The sequence below is a fragment of the Rhineura floridana genome, chromosome 4, assembly GCF_030035675.1.
Source record: "Rhineura floridana isolate rRhiFlo1 chromosome 4, rRhiFlo1.hap2, whole genome shotgun sequence".
Lineage (NCBI taxonomy): Eukaryota > Metazoa > Chordata > Lepidosauria > Squamata > Rhineuridae > Rhineura > Rhineura floridana.
The window spans coordinates 189,093,866-189,109,656 of NC_084483.1; the positions used below are offsets into that span (position 1 = coordinate 189,093,866).

The 15,791-nt window shown below is 43.9% G+C and overlaps 2 protein-coding genes across 12 annotated transcripts in view; one reads left to right on the forward strand and one right to left on the reverse strand.

Annotated features, from left to right (window-relative positions):
* TMEM178A (transmembrane protein 178A) overlaps positions 1-9,510 on the reverse strand; it is a 36,539-nt gene extending 27,029 nt beyond the window's left edge. For 2 of the 3 annotated variants that reach the window (XM_061625563.1, XM_061625562.1), the window contains exon 1: positions 9,330-9,445. In XM_061625563.1, the coding sequence (XP_061481547.1) occupies positions 9,330-9,351 (22 nt within the window). In that variant the 5' untranslated portion in view covers positions 9,352-9,445. Of the gene's footprint in view, positions 1-9,329 lie in introns of all 3 variants that reach the window. The other variant, XM_061625561.1, reaches the window with a different exon arrangement.
* Positions 9,511-9,671: 161 nt separating this feature from the next.
* The window catches only part of MAP4K3 (mitogen-activated protein kinase kinase kinase kinase 3), a 93,869-nt gene continuing 87,749 nt past the window's right edge, over positions 9,672-15,791 (forward strand). For 5 of the 9 annotated variants that reach the window (XM_061625567.1, XM_061625566.1, XM_061625569.1 and 2 more), the window contains exon 1: positions 9,672-10,037. In XM_061625567.1, coding sequence (XP_061481551.1) covers positions 9,930-10,037 — 108 coding nt within the window. In that variant the 5' untranslated portion in view covers positions 9,672-9,929. The remainder of the gene's footprint in view (positions 10,038-15,791) is intronic. The other 4 variants (XM_061625571.1, XM_061625572.1, XM_061625573.1 and 1 more) reach the window with 1 other exon arrangement.

Here is a 15,791-nt window from a genome sequence, read left to right on the forward strand (position 1 = left end):
TAAGGCCATCAGAATACTGGTCTATTAAGGTGAAAGGGGTGCTGCCCTACTAACTAAATTCAGCCTGTCCCCACCAGCCTGCCTTCTTATTTACAATCAATCTGGGGTTGGCTCTGCCTGTCATTGGCTCTGGCTTCATCTGCTGTTGGTCTGCCTGCCTTCAACCCTACCAGTCCCAATGGTCATCAGCCACCACTGACAAGAGCCCTAGTATATCACACTAAAGGCCCATGTTGTCCAGCATACTGTTCTCACAGGTGCCTAAGGGAAGCACCAAAGTGTGGCATGAGCACACAAAAGCACACTCCCCACTTGTGATTCCTTGCAACTGTTACTCAAAAGTATACTGCCTCCAACAGTGGAAGTAATACGTAGCCATCATGACTAAAAGCCATCAATATCCTTATCTTCCCTGCATATGTTTCACTCCCTTTTAAAGCCATTCAAGTTGGTCACCATCACTATATCCTCTGGCAGCTAATCCTGGAATTGTAGTCCAAAACATTAGGAAGGCACAAGGTTGGCAAAGGCTGCCTTAGATACAGCATTATAATGGCCACATTCACCCCATACATTTATTCCACTATTACTACATTTTAAACAATTATAGCTTCACCCAAAGAATCCTGGGAAGTGTAGTTTCTCAACCAAGGGTCTCAACCAACAGGAGACTCCTGTTCTCCACAGAGAGCTACAAGTCCCTAAATGATTTAACAGTCAGTCCCTCTTCCCAGGGAACTTGGGAACTGTAGCTCAGCACCCCTCACAAACTACACTTCCCAGAATTCTTTGGGGGAAGCCATGACTGTTTAATCTGGAATAGCGGAATAAATGTATGGTGTGGGTGTGGCAAAAGGGTATTACATTTTTCCTCTCACACTTAATATGTGTATGGGCCAAACTGCTGCTTCAACTCCAAATAATTACGTCGTAAATATATATTTCAAGTTTAATTGTGATGTCTGAAAGTTCCAAGGATGTGTTGCAATACAGTTTGTTACCCCAGGTCAAAAAGATGCAGACCACTGTGTCCCCAACTGCACCCATTTATGTATCTAAACAATTTATGTACTGCAGTTTCTAAGAGGTGTACAATGGGGACACACACACAAAATGCAACTACATGAAATCAGTTAAAATTAACCATAAAAATCTCACTTAAAATGCCTGCTGAAATAAAATATATATATTCACGGAGCACCGGGCATTCAACAGGATCTCAGCTGGAAGGAAACTAAATCCACAATACTCCTGGTGGATACAAGCAATGCCTCTGAGCTGTAGGGGACCACGAACAGCAACTCCCTGGAAGACCTCAGTGATGGGGCAGGGATGGAAGGTATCCCTTCAGATATCCTGGACCTAAATTGTTATGGTCCTTGTAGATTAATACAAGAAGCTTGAACGTGGCCTGGTAGCATATGGGCAGCCAGTATAAGCATTTAAGCACTGGAATTATGTGCTGGAGATGGTCTGTCTCCATCAACAGTCTAGCCACAGCGTTTTGCACCAGCTGGAGCTTCCACATAAGGCTCAAAGATAGCCCCAGATAGAATAATTTGCAATAATCTAGCCTTGAGGTTAGCAATGCATCATAGCCAGGCTATTCCTGCCCAAGAATAGCTGTAGTTGGAATATCAGCCATAGCTGGTAAAAGGCTCTTGTAGCCACTAAGGCTACCTCAGCATCCAGTGATAAAAATGGATCTGGGGGAGTCCCATACTATGTACCTCTTCTGTCAAACTGAGTGCAATCTCATCCAGAACAGCGAACTGGCCAATCTCCTGGAAACAGGAAGCACCCACCCACAGTGCCTCCATCTTCCCAAGGTTCAAACACAGTTTATTGGCCCTCATCCAGTCCACCACTGTGCCCAGCCCCAGACAATGGTCCAAATCTTGCACAGCTTCTCCTGACTCAGATGTTATGAAGAAATCCAAGCTGACCATCATCAGCGTACTAATGACACTTTGTCTCCAAACTCCTAATGACCACTTCCAATGGCTTCATATTGAACAGCACTGGGGACAAAATTGTGTGCTGCAGATACACCACAGCACAAGAACTATGGCATCAAAACACAGTCTCCCAATGATATTCCCTGGACACAGCCCTGTAGGTAGAACCACTGTAAAACAGTCCCCCAAATAGTCATCCCACAGAGCTGGTCAAAGATAACACCATGATCAATGAAAGATCAAGAAGAAAAAGCAGTGTTATACTCCGTGTCCTGCTCTTCATACAGGTTATCCATCAGGGTGACCAAGGCTGATTCTGTCTCAAAACCATGCCTAATCCCAGATTAAAATGGATCTGCAGTAATCCGTATCCTGCAGAAACTCCTGCAACAGCTCCATCACCACCCTTTCCACCATAAGAACGTAAGAAGAACCTGCTAGATCAGGCCAGTGGCCCATCTAGTCCAGCATCCTGTTCTCACAGTGGCCAACCAGATGCCCATGGGAAGCCCGCAAGCAGGATCTGAGTGCAATCCCTCCTGCAGCTTCCGGCCACTGGTTCTCAGAAGCATACTGCCTCTGACTATGGTGGCAGAGCACAACCATCATGGCTAATTGCCACTGATAGCCTTATCCTCCATGAATTTAACCACCTTACTAAAGAAGGATGTGTTCATGACTGGGCAGTAGTTATTATAAACCAAAAGATCAAGAGTGGGCCTTTTTTAGAAGGGGACACACTACCACCTATTTATGGACAGCAGGCACATGTGGACTGGCACATTCACCACACCCTGGACCCAGCCAGTTATTCCTCCCCTGCTTATAAGAGCCAGGATGGACAGGGTTCAAGACAGTAAAAAGCTAGCTGCATCATTGCAAGCATCCTCTCTGCATCATCAGGCCACATAAACTGAAACTGACCCCATCACTAATAGAAAGTTGCTGCACTGGACACCTTGACTGGACTTGCAACAACTGTGGCATCCAAGACACTACAGAGCTAAGTATCTTTATCATTTTTTTAAAAAAACTTTTATTTATTATAGAAACAATGGGGAAAAAAACAATTGACCAAAACCAAACCCCGGGATCAATGAGGATACAGAGTAACATTATTTTGCAATATTACAGAAATTTAACCAATATTTCACAAATCAAATCAATAATCATAATAGAATGGTATAGAGTGACATAAAATATAAATTATATATTTTGACACATAACTTATGAATTGGTTAGCAGAAAAAAAAAAACAAAATTAAGAAAACCAAATAGATCTAAGCTGCTGGTGGGAGTTGGTCATCCAAATCATGATTAGTCACGTAATCAATAAATGACCACCAAATGGCAACATATGCATCCTGTTTAGTCGTAAGAAATGAAGATTGAGTAATTTTATCTAATAAAGCCAAACTCCATATATTTTTGTACCATGCAAACAGATTCAGATCTTCCAGCATTTTCCATTGTTGCACAGTCGTTTGATGAGCTGTCATCAATAATTTAGAAATTGGTAATTTAGATTTCAAATTAGCATTAACATCTTTAAACAAAAACAAAATAAACAGTTCTGGAGTGCATACTATATTTTCTTTCATTATATTTTTAAGTTCCCTATGCACCAAGTCACAAAATGGGACAATTCTGGTGCAAATCCATCAAAGGTGGAAATATGTGTCCTTGGTGGAACAACTGTACCAGCATAGCGGGCTTATGTTGGAAGATATATAAGATAAGCGGGTTGGAGTAAAATACCATCTACGTAGGATTTTGAGGCTAATTTCTTTGTAACAGATGCAGTTTTGTTATATCTAAATGAACAAGCATTATTATAATCCGCATTATCCATTTCAGAACCAAAATCTTGTGCCCACTGGATTTTAAGACCGCTGAGCTGATCCATTTGAATGTCCAATAATATTTTGTAAAATACAGAAACTATACCTTTACCAATGAAACCCATCATAAGAAGTGCAAAAGTAGTAAGTGGGTGGGTAGTATGAACCCAGACATGGGGGTCTTTAACAATATGATCTAGTAGGTAAGCATGAAGCCATCCTAAGCCCAAATTCAATATGTTTATCCGATGCTGGTCCGGAGAGATTGGATGGTCTTGGTTATAAAGAGTCCCTCAGCCTGAAATACCCATATTGTTCCCATTGAGCAATGCTTCTAAATATCTCATCCTCAATCCTGGGATAAGTTTGTAGTGGAATTAGCGGGGAATATATTGGGGAGATTTTCGGTTGCCATACTTTCCAGATTAACAGAGTGGCACTTGTAAAAGGATTAGCTAGGGAAGGCAAAAAATGATATCGTAAAGTTGTGAATGGTAACAACCATAACGGCCTAGAGTGTAACATGTGTTCCCCCAGCTTGATCCAATTCTTATTTGTTTGCATGAGTATAAAGCTGAATTGTCAAAGCTGAAAAGCTGTGTAATAACTCGGCAGATTGGGGAGTCCCCATCCCCCTCCATCCATGAGCAACTTTATCCTTGAAGTGCTCTGCAACCTGCTCCCAGCATGCTGCTTGAGTGATGCAGAGAGAGGCCCATCCACCACTTCTAGAATGGCCAGCTTCCAGTATGAATCTACTTTGCCAGACAGCTTTTACTTTCTTCTATACTTTCTCCTGAAGCCAAATGCTGTCAGCATTGGCAATGAGGGTTGTTTTTTTTTAAGTCCCTCCTCCCTCTCTGAATGGACATTTTCCTTCCCAAATGTAAGGAATTTGGGGGCAAACCTCCGGCACTGGAGCTCCGTATCAAGCCCTGAATTAACTGTATTCAGCCCCAGGGAGTACATCTGATTTCATTGTTACTGGCAGGTTAATATACAGAGCTGTCTATCTATGGACAAGCATGGTGTTTGCACTCTGCTCCCATGGTAGTTTTAAAGAGGAAGGGAGGGCTCAGCCTGGAGTGTCCCTTGGAGGAAAGACTGGCCGCTGCTTGCTTTTATTGGGGTAAGTGAGCTATGTTCACTTCTTAGCCAACACAATTACACCCCACCCCCATCTCTGATCAGGGCTAGCGCCTCCTGCTTCCTTCAGCTACCTGGGATATTCCCTATAGCATAGGCAAGCATCCATGCACCACCACTTACCACAGCCATTTGAGGGCAGGATAGAGCTTCTCCCAAAATCCATGCTGTTGCTGCACACAGTTACACACTCCGGCAGGGACCCAATGTCACCTCCTCCTCCTCCTGTTTTTACGACCAGCACTTCTGCATGCTGAGATTCACTCAGCGGCGCCATCAGCACTGGACTTCAGGGCAGAAGTCTAGGGTTCCACTCAGCAGCCTGAGCAAGAGGGCCCCAGGCGCGCAGGGCTGCCTTACCACATTTGAAGTCAGTAAAGTAATACATATCATCCAAGGAGTCGGGAACCTCAGGCCTTGGGGCCATATGTGGCCCCCCAGCCTGCTCATCTGGCCCTTTGGACCTCCCCCTGGCCACACTCATTATTGGGCCTGCTCCACACCCTCGCCGAGGGCATTTGCCTGTCTGGAACGTGTTCTTCAACTGTGACCATTCCTCTTGCTTGCCTGGATTGAGAGGTTTTCATGCGTAGGATCCTCAGACTTGTTTAGCTGCAATAAAGCAAACTGCATAAAAGCAAGCATCACAGCCGTTGCCCCACCCTCTTTTGGCAATGACTTGTCCACCACTGACATGCGACACCCCCGGAAGGCTGCAGTCAAAGAAGTATGGCCCTCAGGCTGAAATAGGTTCCCCACCATGGCACCCAGTTTATTGATGGTAGAGTGATTTGTTTATTTAGCCTTTTGGCTCATTCTTTTCTCAGAAAGCTCAAGGTGGATACAGTAGGGCCCCACTCATACGGCGGGTTACGTTCCAGACCCCCACCTAAAAGCAAAACCCGCCAAAAAGTGGAACTCCTTCAATAAAATGGTGCCCAACGCCCGAAAAACGCTGTAAAAGCGGAACAAGAGCCATATGAGTAGGGCCTTACTCTAATTTTAGCTGCCATATTAGCAGGCTGCCGAAAAATGGGCCGCCAAAAAGCAGGGCTCTACTGTACATTATTTATCCTATCGCTGTCTGTGGTATACAGAGTCCAGTATAAGGGTCAGCAACTGGCTACCCCTTCCCTGGACCAAGTTTGCTTCCTGAGCCATTGCTAGCCTTGAGGCAAAAAAGGAAGGTCTGAAGAGATCTCTGGAAAAGCTCTCATCCCTAATCCTTCCATACTTCTCTTTTGATTCCAGGCTGCCAACAAAGAACTTTAAGGACAGGATCTTGGCTAAGTGACCCTCTGGTTACTAGTTTATTTTACTTTTACATTTCTAGCCTACCTTTCTTCCAAGGAGCTCAAGGTGACATACATGGTTCTCTCCCTCCCCACGCATTTTATCCTCACAACAGCCTTGTGAAGCAGGCAAGCTAGGCTGACAGACACTGAGTGGCCCAAGGTCACCCAATAAGCTTCATGGCTGAGTGAGAAATCGAACTCAGATCTCACTAGTCCAGCACTCTAACCACTACACCACACTGGGTCTCACACAAGTTGGTAACCAAGGGTATTCCACATCCATTCTTTTGTCAGGTTGGCCACTGCTATTTTCCTTCTGTAGGTGCAAGAGGTTTCCCAGCTCCTTGACCTGAGCAGACAATTCTGCTTATTGGATATTGAAACTGACCTGACTCAGTTTCAGGTGGGCCCACTGGGACATAAGAGCACTGTCTTCATTCCCTCTAAGCAGCAAATACCTTCCCTTGGGCCATTTGAGCCCATGTGGGGCGTCAAGATTCAGAGTAACTAGCCCTCAGTTAAGCACCCTTTAATCATCCTTGGTATCTCATCTCATGTGAAGTCCAAACCATCTCATGTGGATTCTTTTAATTAGAATTTTTATCAGCCAGCTCATGTCAGGGGTAGATAGTGGTGGCAAGCGTCCTTTGGGGCTGGTAGGGTGGAAGGCAGGGAGCCCAAGAGTAGGCAGAGGCAGAGCCAATGAATTCTAGTTTTGCCCCCATCCTTCCCCCCCCCGCTGAATTCTGTAAGGGCAACACTGAGATTGAGGAGGAAACTGACAGGCAGTGCCACCCCCTGGACCGTAGTAAGTAAGCAGGCTGGCAGGCAGGCGGGGGTTGGTTGAGGGCAGAGTGATTTGGTGGGGCACTGTCCCATTTGCCCAATGGACGAGCCTCTACCTGCGGTGGACAGCCACATGATGCTCACTTTGCTTCCATAACAAATGGGGTGCTTAGTATGTCTGTGGCTAGGTTGTGGATCCTTGCTGATTAATATTAATTACGCGCCATCAATATTTTTGTTTCAAATGCCTGTTTGAGACTTTTCTCTTTACACGGGCCTTTCTGATATCTAGTTCAATTCATCGGCTATTGTGTATCATTGCCCAGTTTTTAAGTACTTTTGTGCTATCTTCCCCGCCTAGATATTTTGTTTATTGGGTAGTATATATGCCTATAAAACAGAACAAACAAATCAGAAACAGAGAAGGATCAGAGATGAACTCATTATCACAACAAAATAGATGTTTTAGTCCATTCGAAAAAAATCCAAAGTCACAGAAGTGTTAGTCCTTGATTATAACCAACTAAAGTAACAAGCATTTAATTTTGTTAAATTTTGTTCATATTTGGTAGCATTGGTATCAGATGTATATATGTATGAGAAATCTTGGTGATATATGAAGAACTGATACCTGTAGAAAATAAATAAAGTTTATGCCAAAAAAAAGCAACAAGAAAATTTTAGAGTAGGGTATCACAACATGAACACTCCCCAAAATCACAGTTTATCCAAGGAACCAAGGTGATTACTAATATGCAGTAAAAACTCAAATTTGCTTGTGTCACAATGATATATTAAGCAGAGTAATACCAACAAGATCAAATTATTGGATATATTCATAAAGAAGCTTAGAAGCTTAAGTGCAGCAACGTAGCACTAATGGAGCAAGAATACAGCTCTAGTACTTTTTTTCATGGCAGAAGTGATGATGTAATCAACTGGAGCACTACCTGTCAGTCACTGTAAGCTTGGAAAGTTGGAGGACAGGTCTGATTTGGCACGTGATCCCTTTGTTTGGTAGGCTAGGTTCAGAAAATGACTGGACCAAAGTCACACAGTAAATTTCACTGGTGATCAGAGATAGGAATCCAGGTCAAATCCCAACCTGCTAACCGCTACACCAACTTTTGCCAAGTCCATTGGGTATCAATGCTACTCTTTGGGGATATGTAATGGATCAACACAGCTGTCTCCATTTTTGGATCTCACTGGGGGTGTGGCTATGGACTCTCTATGGAAGCTGTCATAATAAGCTCCCACACTTCAACATTTACCACTGCTCCCCAAACCTGGTGTCCTCCAGATATCACAACTACATACTACAACTCCCATAATGCCTGGGGCTGATGAGAGTTGTAGCCCAAAACATCTGGAGGGCACCAGGTTAGGGAAGGCTGCACTACTGTACACCACAACTTAAGACAGGTAGGAAAAGATAAACAACATAACGCAATACATGCGTACTCATACATTCATAATTCACAAAACATTAGGCACTCAATGTCTGCCTCCAACAATAGAGGGAAAACACAGCCACCATGGCTAGCAGCCTCTGATAGCCTTATCATCCATGAATTTTAATCTTCTTTTAAAGTCATCCAATGTGAAGCCTGAAATCCACCCAAATGATTCAAGAAATGAGGAAATCATATCCTTATGTGTATTTGTGTGAGTACTCTCCCCTCCTGCAGTTTTCAGCAACTGGTATTCAGACACAGTATATAACTCTTTGAAATACAATGACACATTTAAAACGATAAATCTTTTAAATAAACAAAGAGAAATATATAAAATACGTTATAATACAAAAGTGATACACGGTTCTTATTCTGAATCTTCACATGTTGTGCTACTCCATTTGAAACTTTGTGGAGACTGAGCAGGGTGATTATTTATCTATCACTGCAGCCTAGGGTGGCCAGATCATGCAAAAGAGGACTTGCACACCTTTAATAGCAGGTGTACTTTGCATGAGAATTCATTCCCTCTTCAACACATCTTCTTCTGCATCTAGCCATCCATCCTAGCACCTCGTTTCTAGAAGGAAAGGCCATTTCGCATGCAGATGGCCCCAAGTTCAACCCGCGCCATCTCTAGGCAGGGCTAGGGCAAAGACCTCTGCCTGAAACCCTGGAGAGCAGCTGCCAGTCAGTGTAGACAAAACTGACCTATATGAGCCAATGGACTAACTCGGAATAAAGCGGGTTCCTATGGGCCACACGGGGTGGCCCAGGTGTAAAAAAGAAAAGGGGGAAAAAAGAGGACAGCTAACCCTGAGACTTCAATGGCCACGCAAGCCATACCTGCTGAAATTCGTAGACACATCTATGAAAGGCGCAGGCAAGCCCTGCCTTATTTACGAAAGGTGCAGGCAAGCCCCGTCTTCTGCATTTGGCCACCTTCCCGACTCCACAATAGGTATGGGGGGGAGGTTCGGCCCGCAGCGTCATCACGCCTCCGAGACAATTCCTCCATCCCCCGCTCGAGCTCGCCCTGTGGCGTGGCCCCACCCCCCAACCAGCATGCGCTCTCACGCTGGTGGTTACGCCCCGCCTCCTTAAGCGTGCCTAGAGCACAGCGAGTCTCCTCCTCCTTCTCTTCGCTGTTCTAACCTATACTAAGAGAGAGGGCCGGGGCGACCGAGGGACCTGCGCGCATGCGCAGACGGCGGGTCCGGGCGCCATGTTGGCAGAGCAGGCAGGGGGGAGGCGTCGTTGGCGGCGGTGATCGTTCCGGGTCTTTTTTTCTCTCTCTCCCTCTTCCTCCTCCTCCCCCCCTTTTCCCCTCACCCACCTGCTCTCGTCCTCTTTCCTTCCTCCCCTTTCCCCCCGTCTTGTCCTCCTGGTGGCTGTGAGGGGGCCGCTCCCTGCTCCGGGTGGCGCCGCCGCCGCCGCCGCAGCACCATGAGTGTTGGCGGGGGGCGGGTGTGCGACCTGTCCCGCAGGAACCCCCAGGAGGACTTTGAGCTCATCCAGCGTATCGGCAGCGGCACCTACGGCGACGTCTACAAGGTAAGGGCCGGGGGGAGTAGCTACTCAACTGGGCTTCTCTGGGGCATCTTGCTTAGCTTCACGTCCCCCTCCCCAAATATCCCACGCCCGAATATTTACGCCCTTTCTCTTCTTGTTTTTTTTGGGGGGGGTGTCTTTCAGCAACACTCCCTCTCTTCCCTCTGAGGATTTTCTGGCCTGGCCCCATACCTTGTCTCATCAGACTCCCTCATCAGTACCCTATTCCTATTCTCTACTTTACGGGATGTAATCCATCATATTTGCTCCCTCCTAGCTCTTTTGGTGGTGGGTAGGTGAGTCTGATGGAGGGGCATCTGCTACCATGGGTCTGTCTTCTGACTTGTCTTTGCGACCCTGACATGCTTCTCCTGATGCAAACTCAATGTTCCCAATAAGCGAGCAAGCCTAAAAGTGTTTTCTCAACCACTGATCTGACGTCTTAAGCAGATTGGTGCACCCTGCAAGGGTCGAGGGCCACACTGTCATAGTAGGCTTTGATCTGGCATCTGTAGGCCATGCCAAGCCAGCCCACCACCCTATTCCTCCCGTGCCAGACTCTTGTCAATAAAGGGCTATCTTCTCCCACAACCTGTCAGATAGGTTTCTCCTTGCTAGAGTGCATGCTCAGTTTCCCCAGCCAGGTTTGCCAATACAAACCTAATTTTGAATGCCCCCCCCAACTCAGTTTTCAGGGCCCTTCTGTCAAGAGATCAAGAAATTCTTCCTAAGACCTGTGATCATATTGACCTCTTCCTCCTCGGCTCCCCCACAAAGACCTGGCACTTTCCTCTTTGTACTTCAGGCTCATAATCCTTGCTTTCTTTTCAAGGGTCTAGTCTGTTTTGCCTGCCCCTGAGTAATAGACAGGAGTCTGCCTTTTGGGGGCCCTAACCCTAAAGTGTTTTCTTCCCTTCCCAGTAGAAGCTGTCAATTTGTTACTGACAATGTGTTATCACAAGCAAGGTTTCCTGAGATCTCCCTCTCACTCCCGGGGAATGAAGTCCGTTTGGGAGGTGATGCACTCTTGACAATGGGGCTTTAGTCTCATACTTCTGCCAGAGAGAGGCCTAGTCCCAACTAAAAGGCATTCTTCAATGTTTCTGGTGAACAAGGTGCAGCTCCAGGCTCAGCCATGTGCTGAGAAAGAAAGGACATAACAGAGTTATGCTTAACTCCATGTAAATAGGTGTGATGCATTTTCTTCTTTCTTCTCAATATGAACCAGCAGGGAAACAAACCACTTGCCTTCCCTTTCATCAACACCTCACTTTGACAGAGTCCTTAGGGCTTGTTCATAGCAATGTTCTAACATGCCCTTTAATCCAAGTTGTAGTGATACTCTGCTAGAATTCATGCTTTGCTAAGAACAGCTTGCTTTATAGTGCAGTGTTGCCTTTCTTTTCGTTTTCTTGCTCTTCCAAGTTGCGAAAAATAATGCAAGCTAGTGTGATAAAGAGAGCCAGGACAACTACAAATGTTCAGTAAAGTAAACAAAACAAAACACTGTGGACCTGATCCAGAGAGGTGGGTAGACACCCCTGAATTTTGAAACCCTGCATGGAATGTGGCATGAGGAAGGGTGGATTTAGATTCCTCAGGAGAAGTTTGAAAAAAGCCTATGAATGGTTTGGGGCTGAAGGGCCCTGAGGAGTGAGTGCACTGGGCTTCCTATCCTAGGGGGATCAGGGGTAGGTCAGATGAAAGGAGGCAGGCCTGTACAGTAGGGTCCCACTCATACAGCGGGTTACATTCTGGACCCCCGCTGTAAAGCGAAAACCACTGTGAAGCGGATCCCATTGACTTACATTGACCAAAATGGCGCCCGGCGGCAAAAAAACGCCATAAAAGCGGAACAAGTGCTGTAAAGCGGGGCCTTTCTACAGTTCACAACCGCTGTATTAGTGGAACGCTGTAAAGTGAAGCGCTGTAAAGCGGGGCCCTACTGTACCAACAAATCTGACTGAAGAGACTGCATCTAGAGATTAAAAATCATTTCTTCAGGCTGCAGTTCTGTACACACTCGCCTGGACCTAAGTTAGCCCCGCTGAACACTGTGGAATGTTGGGTTAGCAAATGTCATGGGACTGGACTGTCTCAGTCTCTTGTTGCACCTAACATTTGAAACAACAGTTTGCATCCTTGTAATGTGTTTTTTAATGAGAGACAGTTCTAAGAGAAGACCAGTGAGTCTGAAGCTAGTAGATCATATAAGATGATCTGATAGACCTCTTTCTGCTAGTCATGGGCAAGGGTGTGTGTGTCAGCAGATAGATTGCTGGACTAAGATTTGATAGCTGTAGGTTCAGCTCCCATTGTAGTTACATCTTCATTGGATGGCCTGGGAAAATTACAGTTCCAGTTTGCTATCTTTAAGGAGGTTGCTGCCACCTTTCAGGGTTGTAGTTAATGCAGTAGTGTAGGTTTGAGGCTGAACCAAGAAAGCAGTTGAGAGCACTTGGGGGACAGTAAACAATGGAGTGAGAGCTGGACATTTTTTAATTAAAATTTTAGAAACTCATGTGACAAGAGCACTCAGTATTCTATTACTTCAAAGTAGCAGAAATATTTCTAATTGAGCTTATTGTACAATTGGAGAAAAGAATAATGAAAGCCACATCTGTCATCCCCCTGCACATTAGTTTTGATCGATTGATAAAAAAATCTGGGTAAAATACTGCTTGCTTGACTTCCAAAGTCTTCAGCTACAAGAGCTTGTTTACTTGATGCTTCTGATTTCTGTAACTATTAATTTAAGCACTTGTGAATTGTTAAACATTTGTTAATTCTGTTAAAATGAAAATAATGTTGCACAAAAAGTATATGCATCCACTGATACTGTACAGGAAAATGTTAAATACTGAAAAGCAGCAGCTTGCTCAGTTACCGTACAAAGAATGTTGGCATAATATGTTAGATAATGCAGGAAAATCAGGAAGTCTATGTTTAGCTTAATAATATTCAGATGCCTTTTAACTTCGATTTCATTCTGCATGCCATGTCAAGCAAGATTGTGCAATTTGGATTAGTGAAAGGGCCACTCTATAAACTTTCCTTAACCAAAACAATCTATAACTAATAGAAGATTAGATATTAGCAGGGGTCCATACCTGTGGTTGCCGGTGGCAAACAGAAATTTAATTCTGGCACCTGGTAAGAAATGCTTTCAGTACACTCCAGTTTGGGTGTAACAGATTTCTTAAAAGCTGCTAGTAACGCAGGGAGGCAGAGAATGCTTTTTTTCAAATGATGTCAGGATGCATCCTGTGCCGAGATGGTGTCTTAAATTGGAAGACAAGGGTTGTTATTCATGCACACACATATGCATGTGCACACATACAGTTATAAATACTGTTCCCGTCTTATTTTAAAAAAACAAGCAGCCTTGCTGGGCAATAAAAAATTGTGAATCTGATTACTGGCTAATATTTATGTTTCAGAGTGAAAATCCTTGGTTTTTTGAGCTGTTTCACACATTGTGCAGATGCAAACTCGGGGTTGCTGTTGAGTGTACATTCAACATGCAGATGCAAACAGTTGTAGCTCCTTGACAAATGTATTGGTATGATATGAGTGATGAATTTGCAAAATATTTTGCTGGATAAAGTCACTTACATCCACTCCAACTCTACTTGAGAGCCAGTTCTGGGATGGTAATCTAGACAGCAGCTTGTCCAGTTTTGATGGATGAATTTTATTGTGTTGAGTCTGGATGTGAAGCTTTAAGTTTGCAGCTTGAGTATGCTTTTGGACCCAGCATCACTCCTGCAAGATTCGATGGCTCCTGGAAAATGAGATTAGGGAAGGGTAGAGTCAATGGTAGAGTATCTGTTTTGCATGCAAATGGTTCCAGATAGGATTGGGAGAGACCTATGCCTGAAACTCTGGAGAGTCAGTGCAGACAATACTGAATTAGATGGACCAGTGGTCTAACTGAGCTTCCTATGGCTGCTATGGCCAGGAGGGCCTTTGTGCAGTTTCTATTGATGTGCCAGTTGAACCCTTTCCTTGAAAGGATGGATCTGCCCACAGATCCACATCTCAATCATCTCTTGTTTTGATTACTTAGTGTGCATTATGTGGGCTTCCCTGAAGAGTGTTCAGAAATAGCAACTAGTGCAAAATGAGGCAGCCAGATTGCTTTCTCTTGTTTGCTTTGTTGACCGTATTATGCTGATTGTGCATCTACAATACTGGCTTCCAATTTGTTTTGGGGCACAATTCAAGGTACTGATTCTTGCCTATAGTGCAGGGATGAAGAACCTATGACCCTCCAGATAATGTTGGACTGCTGCTCCCATTATTCCTTCCCATTGGCATGCTGGCTCGGGCTGCTGGAGTACAATCTGAAGAACCATAAGTCTTCCACTCCTGCTATAAAGCCCTAAATAGTTTGGGTTTGGCATACCTGAAAGACTGCTTATTGAGCCTGCCCAGAGTTTTAAGATCTGCTTCAGAGGCACTGCTGTATGTCCCATCACCAAGAGGTTAGGTTGGTGGAAACGTGAGGCATGACCTTTTCTGCAGCAGAACCCTGACTATAGAACTGCTTAGTCTTTGACTGACCTTTAAAACCTTTTTGTTCCACATAGCTTGTGGTTGATTTTAAATGCATTTGATTCTGCACCCAATTTTAAAAATATTTTCTTTTCTTGTAATCTGTTTGTTTTGTATTGTTTTAAAGGTTGAAGTTTTTATATTGTAAGTTGCCATTAATGTCATTTTTTTTAAAGAAAAGGTGACTCAGATAAATCTATAAAATAAAAATGTTTGTATCTAAAAATACCATGTGTGAAGTGGCCATTAGTTTGAGAAGTTTCATCTTGGAAGTTGGTGGAAATGAATTTAGATAATTTGTTTATTAAACAAATGTATGTACCGTTTAATCAAAATTATCTGAGCGGTGAGCAACAGATTACATAAAACTGAACATAAAAACTGTTTAGCACATCAAGACAAACACATTGCAAAGATGGACTGTATGGTCTTGTATTGCACAAACAAAATCTTGATACATATATGACATTGACTATATGTCTTTGGAAGGGTTATCTCTCTGAGGGAAGGCTCTTGCAATGGCCATGCCATTGATGGATGCATTGTGAGATCATATGTCATGGCAGCCCACAATCCTTGTTTTTACTGTCCTTTTAAAAATTTTAAAATAATGTATTAAAATATGTAGCATTAGCTCAAATATACAAGATCAAATACAAGTGTTTTTCCCTTTCTGGAAGCTGATTTATGGTAATTAGCTCAGATTATTGTTATTTTTATTATTAATTAGATTTATTAGTTGCTTGTTACCTGAAGGTCTCCTAGCAGCTCACAATATTAAATACAGAATATACATGCATTTGATGCCGGAATGTAGGAAAGGCCAGCACAATTTGACAGACATGATTTTTGATATTTGTAATACTTAAATCTGTTCATCATCCTAATGTGTATTAGATTTTTTTCCAGAATAATATTTCATGTGAATCTCCACTGTGAAGTGACTGCAGAGTATTCTAGCAGTGGAAAAATACCCTGTTGATATCTAGAATTCTCCTTTGCTTTCTAAAGTGGAAGTCATTCTCTCTCTCTCTCTCTCTCTCTGTCTTTCATGGACAGAAGTGTTTGAGGAATGTATGCTGAGGATTCTACTCTGATGGGGCTGCTAACATAGAACTTTTCTAAAAAAAAAAAAAGTAGTATCCAGCATTCATGATCTCACTTTGATCTTACTTCTCTCATAAGGCAAGAGAACAGGAG